General features: G+C 42.2%; 1 protein-coding gene across 2 annotated transcripts in view; it reads right to left on the reverse strand.

Moving 5' to 3' along the window:
• Positions 1-412: 412 nt before the first annotated feature.
• The window catches only part of LOC102450669 (ubiquitin-conjugating enzyme E2 E2), a 295,792-nt gene continuing 279,254 nt past the window's right edge, over positions 413-16,950 (reverse strand). For both annotated transcript variants that reach the window (XM_075922064.2, XM_075922063.2), the window contains one exon: positions 413-2,322. In XM_075922064.2, coding sequence (XP_075778179.1) covers positions 2,225-2,322 — 98 coding nt within the window. In that variant the 3' untranslated portion in view covers positions 413-2,224. The remainder of the gene's footprint in view (positions 2,323-16,950) is intronic.

A 16,950-nucleotide genomic window follows, 5' to 3' on the forward strand; every position in this document is an offset into this window, starting at 1 on the left:
CAGTGACATTAAAACTAAGACACTGCTGTTCTCTCCAGGACTTCATGTTGATTGGAATATTAACAACAGTCAGGTGGCTAATGTAATTTTTTTTGTTTGTGAACTTGTTTCCCTTTTTTAGTTAACTTAAAACAGTGGTGGTGAAAACAACTGCAGGTAATAAATATTTTCTAGACAACCAAGGCCACACAGTAATAGACCAGTCTACTTAATTAGGAAGCTTCTGCCTAATGTTATTCAAAACCACACTCATATTTATTTTAAACAGATAAAATGCCAAACACACATAGTGGTAAGTCTACAATGTTTCAAGTTCTCAGACATATATTACAAAATAGAACAAATTGAGATTATTTCTTAAGACCTACCAGTAGCCAAATTATCATAAAGGTATAAGTATATAAGAAATATCCATGGCTCTGAGATTAGATTTATTTGACATGGTATAGTACATCTTGATTATGCTTTGTAATGTTTTAATAATAGATTTAAACAGCAAATGGATTTAGGGAACATTAACAAAAGGTGGATGAATGTACAATAAATATTAAAGCAGGACAGAAAACAATGCAGGCTTTTTAATTTTAGAAAAGTGACATTCCAATTTAAAAATCTGATAATATACTTTCCACTACCCACAAATATTAGTTAATATATAGTTTCAATCTATTTATTAAATGTTTACCAGACAGGTCATTTGATACAAATCACTTTCCTCCCCCTACCAACTTACCCCCATCCTGGCAATGCAGCTATGAGCTCAGAGACTACCAGATTCTCAGATAATATTAGTGTATCATAAATGTAAATACTGAGCTCCAAAGACTTTAATAGGTTTTTTTATATAAGAGACACAGTGTGCTGCATGCAGCATCTATAATGTTTAATTAAGGAGACAAGGATTTTCCAGCATGCCTTTGTAACACAAAGAGCATTCAGAATCAGCACCAGAGTATACATTTTCCAAATCACAACACCCACACATTTCCTTAGCTGAGCAGAAGTTTTCCTTCTATGGCTGCATACCTAAAATTAGCCTGAAGGTCAAATCTGAATAGAAATACCCTTGCCATTGGACGTGCTGAGAATGATTGGTATAGTGGGCTCAATTTTGTTGTTGAAAACCTTGATTTAATTTTTTGTTAAATAACAGTTGCTTTTACAATTACAAGAGTCCGGGGAAAGGAAAAATGAGCCCTGCTGAACAAAATCATCAGCCCATATCTACTTTCACGGTGGGGCTATTTTTGTAACCAGCTGCTCCAACTATTAAAACAAGATGGATATAGAAAAGAAGAGTTATAGGAGGTTTCAGGGTAGCTGGGCACCACGATGTAACAGGGTAGCTTTTTAAATGTATTTAAAAACGCTTATATTGAAGTTTGAACTTATTGAGAAATTCTGCATGTTAAGACACTTATTGTCAAGGATAAATTAAAAGTTCAGGACTAAACAGAATGGCTTAAGTTGCGGTGGTATTATGCAAGTATAATTGCATGCACAGCTATTCCCTTTACACTCTACAAAAAGCAAAAGCACTGTCTTACAAAAAGTGCATTTATCAGCCACAGTGTTTTATTGAGTGCTTTAATAATACAAGTGTACATCAACTGATCCACAGTCAAAAGTGGCAGGTCCCTAAGAAATTTACAAGCACTTTTTTTAAAGTAAATCAAAATACATATTGTTTTGTTCAACCCAATAGCCTTTTGTGTGGGAAACAGAAGGCTAGTGATAAACACAGTCTTAGTAATGCACAGTGATTCTTGATTTTAAGCTTTTGTACAAAACTTGTTCCCAGTAGCATGCACCCACCATTAAAGACTTCAGTACAAAAAAATAACCCTAAACACTACATTTAAGTAGAAACAAGATATAATTCTGAATTTATTTGTTTTCCCCAAGACCACATGAAAGGAAAAAAAACCACACATCAATACAAAGCTTTGTGACAAAGCGCTATACTATTACAGATCCAACATTCTTTGCACTGATAACCAAAATTCCCTGTCTACATTTGAGGGAAGCAACTTTCAAGTTAACAAAAATGAAAAACCAAACCAAACAAAAACAAATAAAAATAAAACAGGAAGAAAGGAAGGAAAACCTTTTGTCACAAAATTGTTCAAAATTTAATAAAAAATAAGAACGAAGGGAAGGGAAGGGCTATTGATGCACTTAGTGAATGTGCTTGCACAGGTCCAGCATGTTCTATGGTAGATTCCTATGTAGCATATCTCTTGGTCCACTGTCTGGCCATTCTGTCATGTTCTGCTCTGTTAGTCATATACTGAGTGGCAATACTTCCAACCAGAGGGTCAGCTGAAAAGAAAACAAAACCATGAAATACTTGTCAGTCTTTGAAGGACTGTCTGCTACAGCTGGAGTCTAATGAAATGTTATTAAAATCAGCTCAATTAAGCTCTGATAGGCTTAATCTGAAGAACAATGTGCATTTATGTATGCCTTTCCATTTTAAAATAGAACTGCAAATAGGGAGAAATAATCAAGACGACATGGAGTGTTTTTAGCTGTGTGATTATCAATAAGTTGCTGGGCAGCCCATTTAAAAAATTATACCTCATAGCACTTCAAATACTTGTTTCATTAGTATCTGAAGACAACAGTTACATAAAATATTTCACAATACAGATCATTCTCATGACAAGAAGTTTATTTATGATATCCAGCTCCTTCCCATTTCTTCCAAACAATTATACTGAGCACCAATCCCATCTTCGTGTGGAAGGAAGTGTATGAAAGAGTTTATGGATTTTTTGAAATTTTAATAGCGTAAAAATAAGGAATTAGGGCAAAGCACACAGTTTCCATGGGAATTAAATACATTCCAGTGTCTTGGTACTGGTGTTTGTTTTATGTGGGCTTTTTGCACTTCTGGCCAAAAGCATGATCAGGTCTTCCTGTGGTACTTTCACACAACCCTTCACTTTTCCCCACCCCCAAAAAAAGAAATATGCAGAGAAGACCATATCTCACATAACACTGGCTTCATAAATGGCTCTGTGAGCCATTCAACCAACCAGCCTCTGGGAAACTCCACAACTCCACAACCAAGTCCATACATACCTCTCAAGGAAAGACAGTACTTAACCAATGTTTCTCCCTTTCAGGAAATAACATTTTTTCAGTTTAAATCAGGTACAAATAGGGAAGCAGTGGATATAGCTCTAGGTTGAAGTGCAGAAGATTTGGATTTTATTCTTGACTCTACTATTGGCCTGCTGTGACTTGGGCAAGTCAGCTCACTTGCCTGTGTTACTGTGTTTCTACCCGATTTTTGTCTGTCTTTTTATTTAGATTGTAAACCATTTGGGGCAGGCCTAGGACAGTCTCTTCCTATGTTACTACAGTGCCTAGCACAACAGGACACAGGTCTTGGCTGGGACATCTAGGTAGTACAGTAATACAAATAGGGGGAAATATTCCCTCTCCCTTCCTTGCACATTTTAGCAGGGTCTGAGCACAATCTGGTTCTAAATTAGCTTTATTCAGGTGAATTAAAAGATAAAATATTTAACCCCATCCTTCATAATGACCATGTACTTTTTCCTATACTTCCTTTTCACAGCACTGTAAGACTGATTCTCATTTTCCATAACTAAATATCCAGATTTATTTCCAACAGTAGAAATTTATTGATATAAGAAACTACTTTGTTTAGTGTGATATAATTCATCAGCTACAATACAGTTCATTTTAGAAATCAAGTGGGAGTGTGTCCAAACAATGAAAAGCAGAGGAACAAATTGTAAAAGTCATGTACATTTTTGGCATGATCAGAAAAATGCAAGAAATAGATTCAAAGGAAAAACAAAGTAAATAATAACAAACTTAAACCACACTTTAAACACCTGAGAAACTGAGGAAAAAATCAGAAAAGAAATTTATTATTTCGCCTCCCACCCCAAAAAAAATCACGTAAAAGATCAAGCCAAAATACAGGCTTAAAAATAAACAGGCAGATATTGTGGTGACGCGTAGCTCTGTTATAATTAAGGTACCAAACACCTTACTGATTATAACAGTGGTCCCCAACCTGTGGAGGTTGCCGGGCGCCAGGGGGCGTGGCCGTTTGCCCACCGGGCGCCAGGAGGCGGGGCCCCCATAGCCGCGTGCGCCCCCCCCCCCCCCCGCGCGCCCGGGGCCGGCGCCCCCCCTCCAAGTGCCCCGGGGCCACCTCCAAGGGCCGCGCGCCCGGGGCTGGCGCCCCCCCTCCTCCAAGCGCCGCGGAGCCGGGGCCAGCGGCCCCCCTCCCCCCAAGCGCCACGCACCCGGGGCAGGCGGCCCCCCCCCCCCCCCTCCCTCAAGCGCCGCGCGCCCGGGGCAGGCGGCCCTCCCCTCCCCCAAGCGCCGCGCGCCCGGGTCCGGCGCCCCCCTCTCCCCCAAGCGCCCGGGGCCAGCGCTCACCATGCGCCTGGAGCCGGCTCCGGCACTGTGCATGCGCCACGTGCCCAGGGCCAGGCCAGCCCCGAGCACGTGGCGGGCGCACACGAATGCCCCTGCAGGCGCCATGGCGCCCGCGGGCACCATGTTGGGGACCACGGGTTTATAATAAATTAAGAAGGAAGGGCCTGATCCTGCAAATACATAGACACCCCCCAAAATAGTGCCAATGAGAACACTATAGTATTGGGGCCCTTAGCATTTGTGAAAGTAAGTGTTGATTTAAGAGCATGTACAGCTTCCCCAGACAGCTCAGATAATGCAGAGTAATCCTGACCTACAGCATCCCTGCCTCGGCTGTAATGACACTCTTGAACAGAGATTACCCTCTGTGCAAAATTATGCGGTGGGTTTATGATGAACATAAATATTGATTGCAGTGAAACCATATTATGCCTAACTCAGGATTTCACCATCACCGCAGATGTTATGACTAGGATACATATTATTAGCTTGCAGAAGACCCTGCAACTCCAGTGACTTTTAGACATTGGTTCCAGCAACTTGTTAACCTACTATTGTATGAAGTTTCCAACTCACTGGCTGGCGTACTTAGCATGCTGAAGTAAATCTTATTATAGAATATCAGGACTGAAGTGGCTCCAAGTGAAGTCAGAAAAAAGAGACTAACAAGTAAAGCATTATGCTTTAGAGTACCAGTGGATTCTATGCAATAGAGCATCTTATGGTTAAAAACAAATAGACCAATAACCTGCTGTTGCAAAACCAGTGGACAACAGCAGTCTTCTGCACCTCAGATAAGGCAATCTGCAGTATATTGTTTTGGACTGTGGATATACAAAAGGCAAGATTTTGTAAAGAGAACAAAATTACAGCTGAGTGTAGTGCAAGAGTACTCAAAAATCAGGGCAGCAGTAGGGTGGAGGACAGGAGAAGATCCTCTCGCTTTGGCCAGAAACACTGCCTGGTGGATGAGGTCTGGCCAGTTCTGGTCTTTCATAAAGATACTAAATTGCAATGATCTGACTAATCGTGTAGTCAATACAATAAGTCGATCAGACCGCTCTGCAGAGCCACAGCAGCGATAGTGCCAGGAGGTGGCTCGAGCCAGGACTGAGCAGTCCTGCCTTGTGCCAGTTTTGGGACCCACCCGCTCTGCGGCTCTGCATTTAAGTGTAGTAAGAACTGCCGGGCTCTTACCGCATTTACAATGCAGAGGTGCAGTGTCCAGACCAGCTCTGTCTGCCGCGAACATGGGCTGCTGTTGGAGCAGCTCCCCTATCCCCCCCTGCTGCCTCTGATAGTGGAGGCGGAGGGGGAGAAGGGGAAGGGGGAGCTGCACCACAGAGATGGTGCTGGGGGGAATCGGCTTTTAAGTTGGCTCCCCCCAGCACCGGCCCCAGTTTCCCCACCCTTGCAGTGGAGGGAATAGTTGATATTCCACTCGACTACCCAATAAGCTTATGCTTACAGGCAGTCAGTCTGGGTGCCCTTCATCAGAAAAATTCTGATTCTATCCAGTTCAGAACACATGGCAAAGGATAAAATTCCATGATGATGTTCATGATTGACAGTGGCAACCAACGGAAGCAATGTTTGAAGGAGTCTCTTGGTTCATTAGCAACAGATCTGTGACTGATAATTTTCAAAATGTGGGAAGAATTATGTAATTCTCATGTTGCATTGGAATTCATTTTACTGCATCTTTAGTTTTAACTGCTGTGCATAGCTTAACATTGCTTGATGGGCTGATCTATAATTACTTGCCATGTTCTTTTGCAGGGCACCCAACACAATTTCATAAGGACAAAAATGTGTTCCTCAGCTCTGTAATGATGCTAACCAGACTTACAACCCAACTCTAGTCTGATTCCCTTTTCAAGGGAGTTCATGTATTGAGGACTTGGATGAATCCAGGTTTGGTCATTACGAAATTTCAGCTTTATTTAATGCTAGTTATACTGCTTTATCATTCACAAGACAGACTATAATTCTCCTATAAAACTACATTTCCCCAAAATAAGTGAGATTGATTGCTATGCTATATTTTAAACTGATTGTACTTTTGCAGCTAATTTCATGTGGCAGCAAATAACAATTTCATAGCAGAATTCATCTCTTGGGCTGTTAATTCTGTTTTAAGAACACAGCAAATGTACTCTAATGAAATAAAAAAAATTGAGATATTGTGCCTCCATCAGCCATGAAATTCCAATTGCTGGTGTCAGAGTGGTTAAAGGAAGACTAATTCAGGCTTTTACCATACCTTAATATTTCCATTTTATTTAAAATTTCATTGGGGAAAAATATCTGATGCTGTGAATTGCTATAGTATCAGAAGGGGGTTGCAGAAAGTTTACTGGGGTTAAATAACACAGCGCTGTAGAAATCTCAGAAACCAGTCAGCTGAACAAGAAAAAAAAACCAAAACAATTGATGCTTACTGAAAGGTTTGATTCTGCCCCCTGAGCTATAAACTCTTCTGCTTCTTAAGAATCAGGCTGAAATCCCACTGGATGGGAGTTATAGATCTTCTAGCGTAGAAGAGTTACTGGGTGGAAGGTAAAACTTGACTAGTCTGTTTTCATTGCCCAGGTTGATTGAAATGCAAAAACAGTACATAGAAGGCATAAATCAAAGTAAATTACTTTAAAACTTTGCTTTAAATACCTTCAGGCACAGTCAAGATTTCAAGTAGGATGGGTATACTGGAGTAATTCTTCCTATATGGTGATTAGGCAGCATACAGGTAACTATTGTCAGCTGAATTTTGTTTGGTAATATTAATGTAAACACCTGTGTAGAATGGCATATATTCCCATATCGATTTGCTTTAAAGTCAATTTTTTTCAAAGATGGCTATTGCCATCAAACACCAGTATTTATACTTGTTATTATTTACCTACTTTTGAAAAACTGACCCCAAAAGTCTCACCATAACCTTCTTAAACTTTAACATGATTACAAGGAACCTGCAAATGTAAATCATTCACTGGAACACCAGTTAGCTTAGGAGCAAAAAAGTAGATAATGCTGATAGTTTAACAGGCTACGTCTAGACGGCAAGCCTTTTTTGAAAGATACTTTTGAAAAAGAGCGTTTAGACTACAACCAGTACTTTTGAAAAAGCAAGCCACTTTTTCGAAAGAGATCACCTAGGCAGTCTGGATGCTCTCTTTCTAAAAAGAACAGTTTGTATTACATAGCGCCTTTTTTCGAGCTGTGGAGGGGTGCGGAGTTTGTTTGTGGTGTGTCCTCTGACTCCCACAGCTGGGCTGCAGCTCCGAGAGGCAGGAATCACTCCCAGTCCCCAGCTGGAGTCAGGGGAGCAAATTGCACTGGAGTAGATGGGGAAAGAGGAGGTGGGTGGGTGCCAGCCTCTATGTTGTGAGATGGGCATGGGGAGTTTGTTTGGGGCATCTGATTTCCATCTGGGCGGCAGCAAGAGTCAGACCCTCTGTCTCAGCACAGCAGCTTCTAGTGCAGGGGAGAGACACAGGAATCTCCCCTGGGTGGGGTGGAGGATTAGCAGTCTGCATAGTCGGGTGCCAGAATTTCAGGTGGGTTACGCTGGCATGTTGGGGCATGGGGCTACATGGGAGATGGGGTGCTGCTAGGGAAACTCCCTTATCTCATTAATACAAAGGTGGGAACTGATCAATATATGCTCTGGTGCCCATATATTCTGGTGTGAAGTGCAATTAGTGTTTCATTTTCATAAGATCTAAATCAGCTTACAAATAGAGTAACTTCTTTATGAACTAGCCAATTAGCCCGTCATAAGATGGGATTTTCAGGTCTCTCCTCCATGTTGGTCTACTCTCCTGAGCCTCCAGTCTCTCTCTCTCTCTCTCTCTCTCTCCCCTACTGCCTTCCCAACCTCTCTCTGTCAGTTCTCCTCCGCCTCCTGCCTCTTTCTCAGTCTCTCCTCCTCCCCGTCCTGCCTCAGTCTCTCCTCCTCCCCGTCCTGCCTCTCACTCGGGGGACCGCGGAGCTCAAACAGCCATTTGGGCTCCACATGCCCTGTGCTGCATGGGGAGTGCAAAGCCAAAACAGTCGCTTGAGCCACTTGCTCCCACACAGTGGCCCGGCTGAGCGGCGCAGAAATCAGCTGAGTGCCACTGCGGGAGGCAAAGGGGGGCGGGGCGGTGACATTCACGACCAAGGGGCGGGGCCTGGAGCCGCTGTCATGCTGCACGTCACCGCCCTGCCCCCCTTTGCCTCCCACCATGGCGCTCGGCTGACTTCTGCACCGCTCAGCTGGGCATCCCAAATGGCCCCTTGCTCCCCTGCAGTGTCCCAGCTGAGCGGTGCAGAAGTCAGCCAAGCGCCATGGTGGGAGGCAACAACGCCACCTGGAGGGAACAGCCAGCATTTCATCGTTACAGAATCTCAAGACATTGGGCTACTATATATATGATGTATCTATCCATCTACTGAGCTTAACTCTTGGGAGAGTATAGCATAGAGGAATATCTCTTTTAAATGAACTAATATATTATAAAGGAAGTGGGACTTAGAACAAATAAATTATGTGATAAGATAAATAAATAGCTATTTCTGTATGAAAAACAATAACAAATTCTAGAAAATTGTTCAGTGTTTACTAAAAAAAGATTCACTAAGAACCAACTATTTTTAAAAATATAAATGGGAAAATACAAGTACAGTTGCAGGATAACTAAGAATAGATTTTAATATCAATTGCATGGTAAGTTGAAACAGCAAAAGACAGTATGTGAAGAACTTACTGTAAATTATACTGGTGTAAAACCAGAGTAAATACCCTGAAGTCAGTGGAGTTATTCTCAATTTCCACCTGTTATAATTAACAATGGATGTAAATCTGTCTTGTCTGAAAAGAGGATGGAGGAGATTAATCTGACAGACTGGCCTGGACAAATTTAGATTCTTGTTGCAACAGGATGGTAATATATTTAGGCATCAATAGTTTGTTAAAATATCAGCTGTGCTTGATGTAGTTGCCTTAGAGTGCATGTGTCTCAATAGGTGAAATCAGCTGGAGGCTGACTACCATTGTTGACACAGATTAGATAAAGTAGCAATAATATGACCTTAAAGAGATATCACCCCTGACTAATAATGAAAAATAAGTAAGACAGCAACCTTTATCCTTAGAGTACTAAGTGAAGGGTGTATCAGAAGCTGGAACTTGAAGATTGTATGAAAAATGACTTGGCGTGTGAGAAATTTGCATTTTTAAGACTCAAACAGCTCAGGAAGAGTTTATTATCAGAGATAGTCTGGTGGTAAGGGTACTAACTGGAGACAGGGCTCTGCCACAGACTTCCTGCAAGATCCTGGGGAAAGTCAGCTAGCTTCTGTTTTTACATCTCCATCCATAAAATAGGGATAATACCTCCCTACCTCTCAATATGAGGTGAGTAGATTAAAAATTGTGAGTTGCTCAAGTACTATGATAATGGGCACCAAAGACACATAATAGATAGGGAAATCCTAGTATATGATATAACAGGCTTAACTTTAAAGATGGATTCCAATGTATTTGAACTTTTAGTACTACATACTAGGTAGAAACTAAAGCAGCCAGCTAGATACTAAAGAATATACATTCAGGTTTGTGTGGTAGGGTACTGATATACAAACTGATCTTCTGGAGTGATATGTTCACTGTGTGTGAACATAAGTGAGCTCTGCAACCCAATTTTAACACATCTGTTGTTCAAACTCTCTGAATATGAGGAAGTGGAAATTCTTTTGTCTAGACATGCTGTCAAGTAACCTGGATGCATGTTGTCTAAAGCCACAGACTGGTTGCCTCATACAAAGACATACCATAAATAATATATTATCAGATCCATTTCCTCATATTCAGAGAGTTTAAACAACAGATGTGTTCAAATTGGGTTGCAGAGCTCACTTATGTTATTATTATAGTTCTTAAAGAAAATGGCTGGTGGTGATTTGTGTGTTAGAATCATAGGGTTGGAAGAGACCTTAGAAGGTCATCAAGTCCAACTTCCTGCCCAAAGCAGAACTAAGCCCAATTAAATCATCCCAGCCAGGGCTTTGTCAAGCTGGGACTTAAAAACCTTTAGGGATGGAGAGTCCACCACCACCCTAGGTAACCCATTCCAGTGCTTCACCACGGCTTTGTCTACACTGCGAGTTTTTGTGGCAGAAAATACGCTAATGAGGGACTCATTAACATAAGTCACAATAATATTAGCATACTTTCTTCCATTTCTTTTTGCACAAGGGGTATTTGTGCAAAAAGAAGCAGTGTAGCTACTTCCGTTTTGCTCAAAAGCCCCGTTTTGCGCAAGATCCTTATGCCTCTCCAGGACAAGCATAAGGATCTTGCGCAAAACAGGGGGTTTGCGCAAAATGGAAGCAGCTACACTGCTTCTTTTGCGCAAAAAGAAACAGCAGAAAATATATTAATATCACAATTTATGCTAATGAGTCTCTCATTAGCATATTTTCTGCCACAAAAACTTGCAGTGTAGACAAAGCCCACCTTCCTACTAAAATAGTTTTTCTTTATATCCAACCTAGACCTTCCCCACTGTAACTTGAGACCATTGCTCCTCAATTCTGTTATCTGTCACTACGGAGAACAGCCTCTCCCCATCCTCTTTGGAATGTCCCCACAGGTAGTTAAAATGTTCTGCCAAGACAAATACTGTAATTCTTATTTCTTGTTTTAACAAAGCAAGAGTTTGAACAGAGCTGGTGTTAGCCCTTTGGGGGCCCTAAACAGGAATATTTTTGTTTGCCTCCCTACTATGTACTAAAAAAAGCGGGAATGGGGGCCCCTTGAGCTGCTCAGGGCCCTAGAGTAATTGCTTAGTCTGTTTATGCCTAGTGCCAGTGCAGATTTTGACTCAGCAGTGAATAGCACAAATTCCAGTTCGTTGGGATTTATTCGCAGGGAGTATGTTCTCTGGGATCTCTTGAAGATTTGTCCCTCATTAAGGAAGAACATGCATCCACTGACAGTGTAAATATGCTGGAACAATTCTAGAATCTTCAGTTAAATAATCTCTTGACACAAGTTCAGTGACATCCTTTCAAGATACAGACAGAATTTTCCTGGAAATGATCCTCCATATGACATCCTCAACAATATTTCCTTGTGGAGAATTAAGTGGGAAAACACTCTTTGAGAAATGATCATTTAGGGGTGACAGTCACAGACAAATACCAAGTGCCCCACATTATTCAATATCACTTGATACAGGTGTTGTGGCCATTCTTGCTGTCATGTCACAAGCATTGCTAGTTATTTGGTTTATGCTTGGCTACCTTCAGACCTTTCCACAGTGTTTTCCTAATGAAATTCACTTGATGCTCCTGGAGAAGGAAAGAGGGGTTTTCTGAATCTTTCTTCTATAAACTTGACTGGTGCTTGACCATAAAATCTGGCAGCTGAAAATATATGCTTGTATGACTGATTAGTTTTAGTCTGTTCATCATTCATATTGGATACAGAGTATAGTTCAAGTTGTGAATGAATTATAGAAATGATATATTCTCAGTATCTTTAGAAATAGAGGTAGAATGACGATCTTCAGCCAGGACTAGTACTATGCAAAGGCATGGCAATAAAAAGAGACTCATAGGCAAGCAGCCACTGGAGGGGGCAGAGAGATTTATTTGAAAATAAAATAAAAAAATAGGCTCACGAGGCAACTGTTGTGCTTATACGTCTCCACATGACATGATATTGTAGTGGATAGATGAATCCTTCCAAATCCAAGGATAACAGAGCAGGTCTAGGAGATACGACATATCCTGTCTACACTTGTGGTACTATCACTGAAACCACTGGTATGTGGAGCTGTACCAGCAGATAGTCCTACCATGACAATTGTAGGAGAAATGGAAAAGCAGATAAGGTGTGCAAAACAGATCTAATTTTATATTTGGTAAAATAGGCTTACTGGGATGACAAGATTCTTATACATGAGAAAGGGAGTGGAAAGCTACTTATCCTAGAAACTAAGTTGTGTCTAATATTCTGTCCAGAGGCTGAGAGAAGAAAAGGGAAGCTAGAGGGAAAGTGAATTTGCACTCTGATAATGTAAGACTTTGTTACTGCATCTAATCAAGGGAGTAAATAGCTTTGCTTTTGCCAAGCATAAAATGACATATGCTCACACACCATGTATTTTGATTTCATCTGCTTTTTCTCTTTCTAGGTTTTTTATGCAGTGAAGTTATAGCTGTGTCCAGGCCCACAGCTGGGAAGGGCAATGCACATAACTGCCTAAGGGCCCGATGATTCACAACGGCCCAAGGCTCCCAGCTGCTGCCACTGCTACTGCGGCAGTGATGGTGGCCAGAGCACTGCAGTTGGCACTGAAGAGTTGGCGGCAGGAGGCTAGCTTCTAGCCCTGCCCCACCTTGCCCAGGAGCCTGGCAATTCCATGTCAGATCCATGATATTAAAGAGACAAGGTGGATGGGGTCATATCTTTCAGCGGACCAAATTCTGTTGGTGAGACACAAGCTTTGAGAGCCACACAGAGCTCTTCTAAGGTACTCCCAGTATCACAGCAAAATGCAAGGTGAGTCCAATAAAAGTCATTTCCTCACCCAAATTGTCTTTCTAAATACTGATTTTTTAATTAGATGACTGAGTCCAAGATTCTTTTGGGAATTTCATGTAGACCATTTGGAGAAGTAAAACAACCTTTACAATGGGGTGTGTGACTGTGGCTGATGCAGACATACCTGAGCTAGCTAACCGGAGTAGTGAAGGTGTGGTAACATGGGATTCAGTGCTGCCTGCACAAGCTCATCTGGAATCCTGGGTAGCTATTCAGGTGTCTGGCCGGTGCTGAAGGCCGAGCTTCGCTTATCTGGTACCCACACTAGCTAGATTAAAGCAAGCTTGGATGTAAATACACCTTATAAGAACAATACCCTAAAAGAGCGCCTGGAGCCTCCTCTGCTTGGTGTTCTCAGTGAGAATGGCAGAGATTAAGGAGTCCTCTCTGATTAAGTTTGTTTTGTGGTCTAGTTAATGCCCCAAAAAACGCCTAATGGGCATGGATAAAAACAGAATTTCAGGTGCTATGGGTGACAGAATTTCATTTTGGGTAACAGGAAGTCTTTTACCTACAAGAGTCCCACTTTGTGCATTCATTGCCAAAAGACAAAGAACCGTGGAGTTTTCTAGTGTTGAGGCCAAATTCTGACCTGATTTACAGTGGTATAAATTAGGAGTAATTCAATTACCTTTCATTAAGTCATTCCAGATTTGGCCCTCTAATGTTCAGCATGGAGCCCTGACTCTCAAGGGCTCTCAGAGAGAGAGAAATATCTGAGAGAGTCTGAGCAGGTATCTTTCAAGCTCAGAAACTTCAGGATCTCTACCAAGCATTTATAAACCTCAATTACCCACCTGGAGAAATAAAAAAACAAATTGAAAGAGCCAGACAAATACCCAGAAACCATCTACTTCAAGACAGACCCAAGAAAACCAACAATAGAACGCCACTTATGGTCACCTATAGCTCCCAACTTAAACCTGTCCAACACATTATCAATAAACTACAACCTATACTAGAACAGGATACTACACTCCGAAAGGCTCTGGGAGACAGACCCATAGTCTCCTACAGACAATAACACACTAATACCAACCCTGGAACTTTTCCTTGCAACAAACCCCGTTGCCAGCTGTGTCCACATATTTACTCTGCTGACACCATTATTGGACCTAACCAAGTCAGTTATAAGATCGAGAACACATATTCCTGCTCATCCAGAAATATAATTTATGTCATCATGTGCCGACAGTGTCTGTCTGCTATATACATTGGACAAACGTCTCAGACGCTTCGCCAAAGAATCAATGCATACAAAACGGATATCAGACACTATCACAAAGAAAAAACAGTTTCTTGCCATTTCAGCCAGAAAGGGCATTGTCTCAATGACTTGATTACCTGCATACTGCTTCAAAGGCATTTTAACACCAGACTTGAAAGAGAAACCTCTGAATTGTCATTCATGCTTAAATTTGACACTTTACGCGGGAGTCTTAACCAAGACGCTAATTACCTTACCCATTACAAAGATAGCTTTCCCAATTATCACCTCTAATATCATTAGCTCACAGACATTTACCTTCCCCCCCACCTCCATCCTCGCTCTGTTCTGAAATTTGATTTGTCCTTTTTATATAGGTTCACTTTTTTTATTGTATCCCTTTGGTATATATGGTCGTGCCTATTCTCTTCCACAATTTGATCTGAGGAAGTGGGTCTGGCCCACGAAAGCTCATCACCTAATAAACCATCTTGTTAGTCTTTAAAGTGCTACATAGTCCTGTTTTTTGTTTCTTTCCACAGAGATTCTTCCCATTACATAGCAATTGGCAGAGCCTCTGTTTTCACACATTCTTAGGTTTTTAAGGCCAGATGGGACCACTAGAGTGATCTAGTCCAGGGCTGGGCAATAATTTTTGAAGGGGTGGGGAATGTCACTTTATGAATTTCAGAAGTGGCTGTGGGCCGCCCCAGAAAGAGCAGGGTCTCAGGCAGAAGGGGGAGGGCCAGGAGACTTTGCATGCTCCTGTACCCACAGACCCTGTTTAGGGTTGCCAGGTGTCCGGTTTTCACCTGGACAGCCCGTTATTTCTGGCCCCTGTCCGGTAAAAAAAAACAAAAACAAAAACAGAAAATGACCAGTATTTTCTGTTATTCTTCCACAGAAGGCTGGCCGGGGGAGTGAGGAGTGAGGGGATTCTTAAAGGCACAGTTTCCTCAACAACTTTTTGTCTCCTGGTTTGGGTTTTTTTGCTCAATCAAGTTTTTTTGCCTGCCACTTTTGGTGTAAGCATCTGGCAAGCCTAACTCTGACTGGCATGAGGGTGGGGGAGCATGTGAAGTCTTGGCACCCTGACCCTGCCAGGAGTTCATGGTGCCCAGAGAGAACCTCCGTCTGTTCAAAACAGCTGGCAGTTCCCTCTAGGAGCCACAAGGAGACGTTGTGCACTCCCCCAACCCCTAGGCCAATCACGGCTTGGAGGCAGGGGAGCATGTGAAGTCTTTGCCCCTCGCCTTCACCCTGCCAGTGGCGCATGGTGCCTAGAGAGAACCGCTAGCTGTTTTGAACAGCTGGCAGTTCCCTCTGGTGCTGCACAGCCCTGGCAGGAGGGAGGAAGGGAGATTTGATGTGCTCCCTCATCCCCAAGTCTCGATTAGCCTGAGGGAATGGCAGAGTAGCCATGGGTTGAATCAAAAGGCTTGGTGAGCTGGATCCAGCCTTCGGAGGGATCTTGCCCACCCCGATCTAGTCTGATCACCTGCATCAGCAACTGGTGCCTGCAGGGAGTGGGGTGGGGAAAAAGGGGGGCAGGGAGGGTCACCCACAGAAGCAAGAAGGGAGCATGCAGGGACTCCCCATTTAGCAATTAAAATTTTGGTGGAGGCATGGGTTGTGGTGCACCTCTTGAGTGCTACCATGAGTCACCTATGACCTGCATAACACCTATGACCTGCATAGAATTTAGCCAGTGATTCTGGCATCACTTATGGGCAATGTTCCCTCTAAATTTGTCCATTCATGCGTGGAATAAATTTTGTTATGTGCCCTGAGGCATGTGCACCACTAGTAGAAATACATGCTGCTGGTTGTGGGCGCTCTGCTAAATCAGCTGGGCGGAGTTTGACTCTCTTGGGTGGCGAACCCAAGTGCTCAGCTAGCAGCAAACACTGCATATGAGATATAATTCTCTTTGAGACATCTTTTGCATTGATATTTTGAAGCAAAGAGCAAATTAACCATATAAATGGCTTCAGATGGTTTCTAGGAGACTGAAAGAGGAGAGAGATAATGGAATCATGGAATTAAAGATGGAAAAGTCCCATCCGATCATTTAGACTATCTTCCTGCCAGTACAGTACTGTTCCCTAAAGTATGCTTTTCCAGTCCTTTGCTTCTTTATCTAGTCAACTATTAAAAGGCCCTACAGATAGGATTTCCACTATATTGTTTGGGAAATTTTCTAATGTCTAACTGAACTCATAATCAAATAGTATTTTCTTGTTATTAAGGTTACATCGCACAGATATACACAGTATCAGCTTTAAAGCGCACCAGTTTTCTGTGTGGTAGCAGCCTATTCACAGTCCCATTTTTGCAGAAGAAAACCACTCTGTTCCTCTCATGCAAAGCCTCTAGACCGGTCTCTTTGTTGGGGGGAAGAGTTGTGGAACCAGGAAGGCCAAGCTCAACCCTGTGCTCCAGGATCCAGCCCAAAGAGACTAAATAAAACATCAGCCAGAATTTGAACCGATTGTAAGAACAAATCAGAAGCATGTTGAAGAACTGAGAAAAACCTGCAACTTAATTTGAGGAACCAGCCCGGCAAAAAAATGGAAGAAATACTTTCCCTCGTATGTGTCAAGTCTCAAAATAATCAAAAGCAGCTGCTTTAATTTAGAATCAGATATGGCAATAATAGATTCATATTTGTAAAATTCTAAATTTGGGATGGTCTATTTGATCATTAGCCATGCTGCTGAAG

Source organism: Pelodiscus sinensis, chromosome 2, assembly GCF_052426305.1.
Source record: "Pelodiscus sinensis isolate ZL-2025 chromosome 2, ASM5242630v1, whole genome shotgun sequence".
Lineage (NCBI taxonomy): Eukaryota > Metazoa > Chordata > Testudines > Trionychidae > Pelodiscus > Pelodiscus sinensis.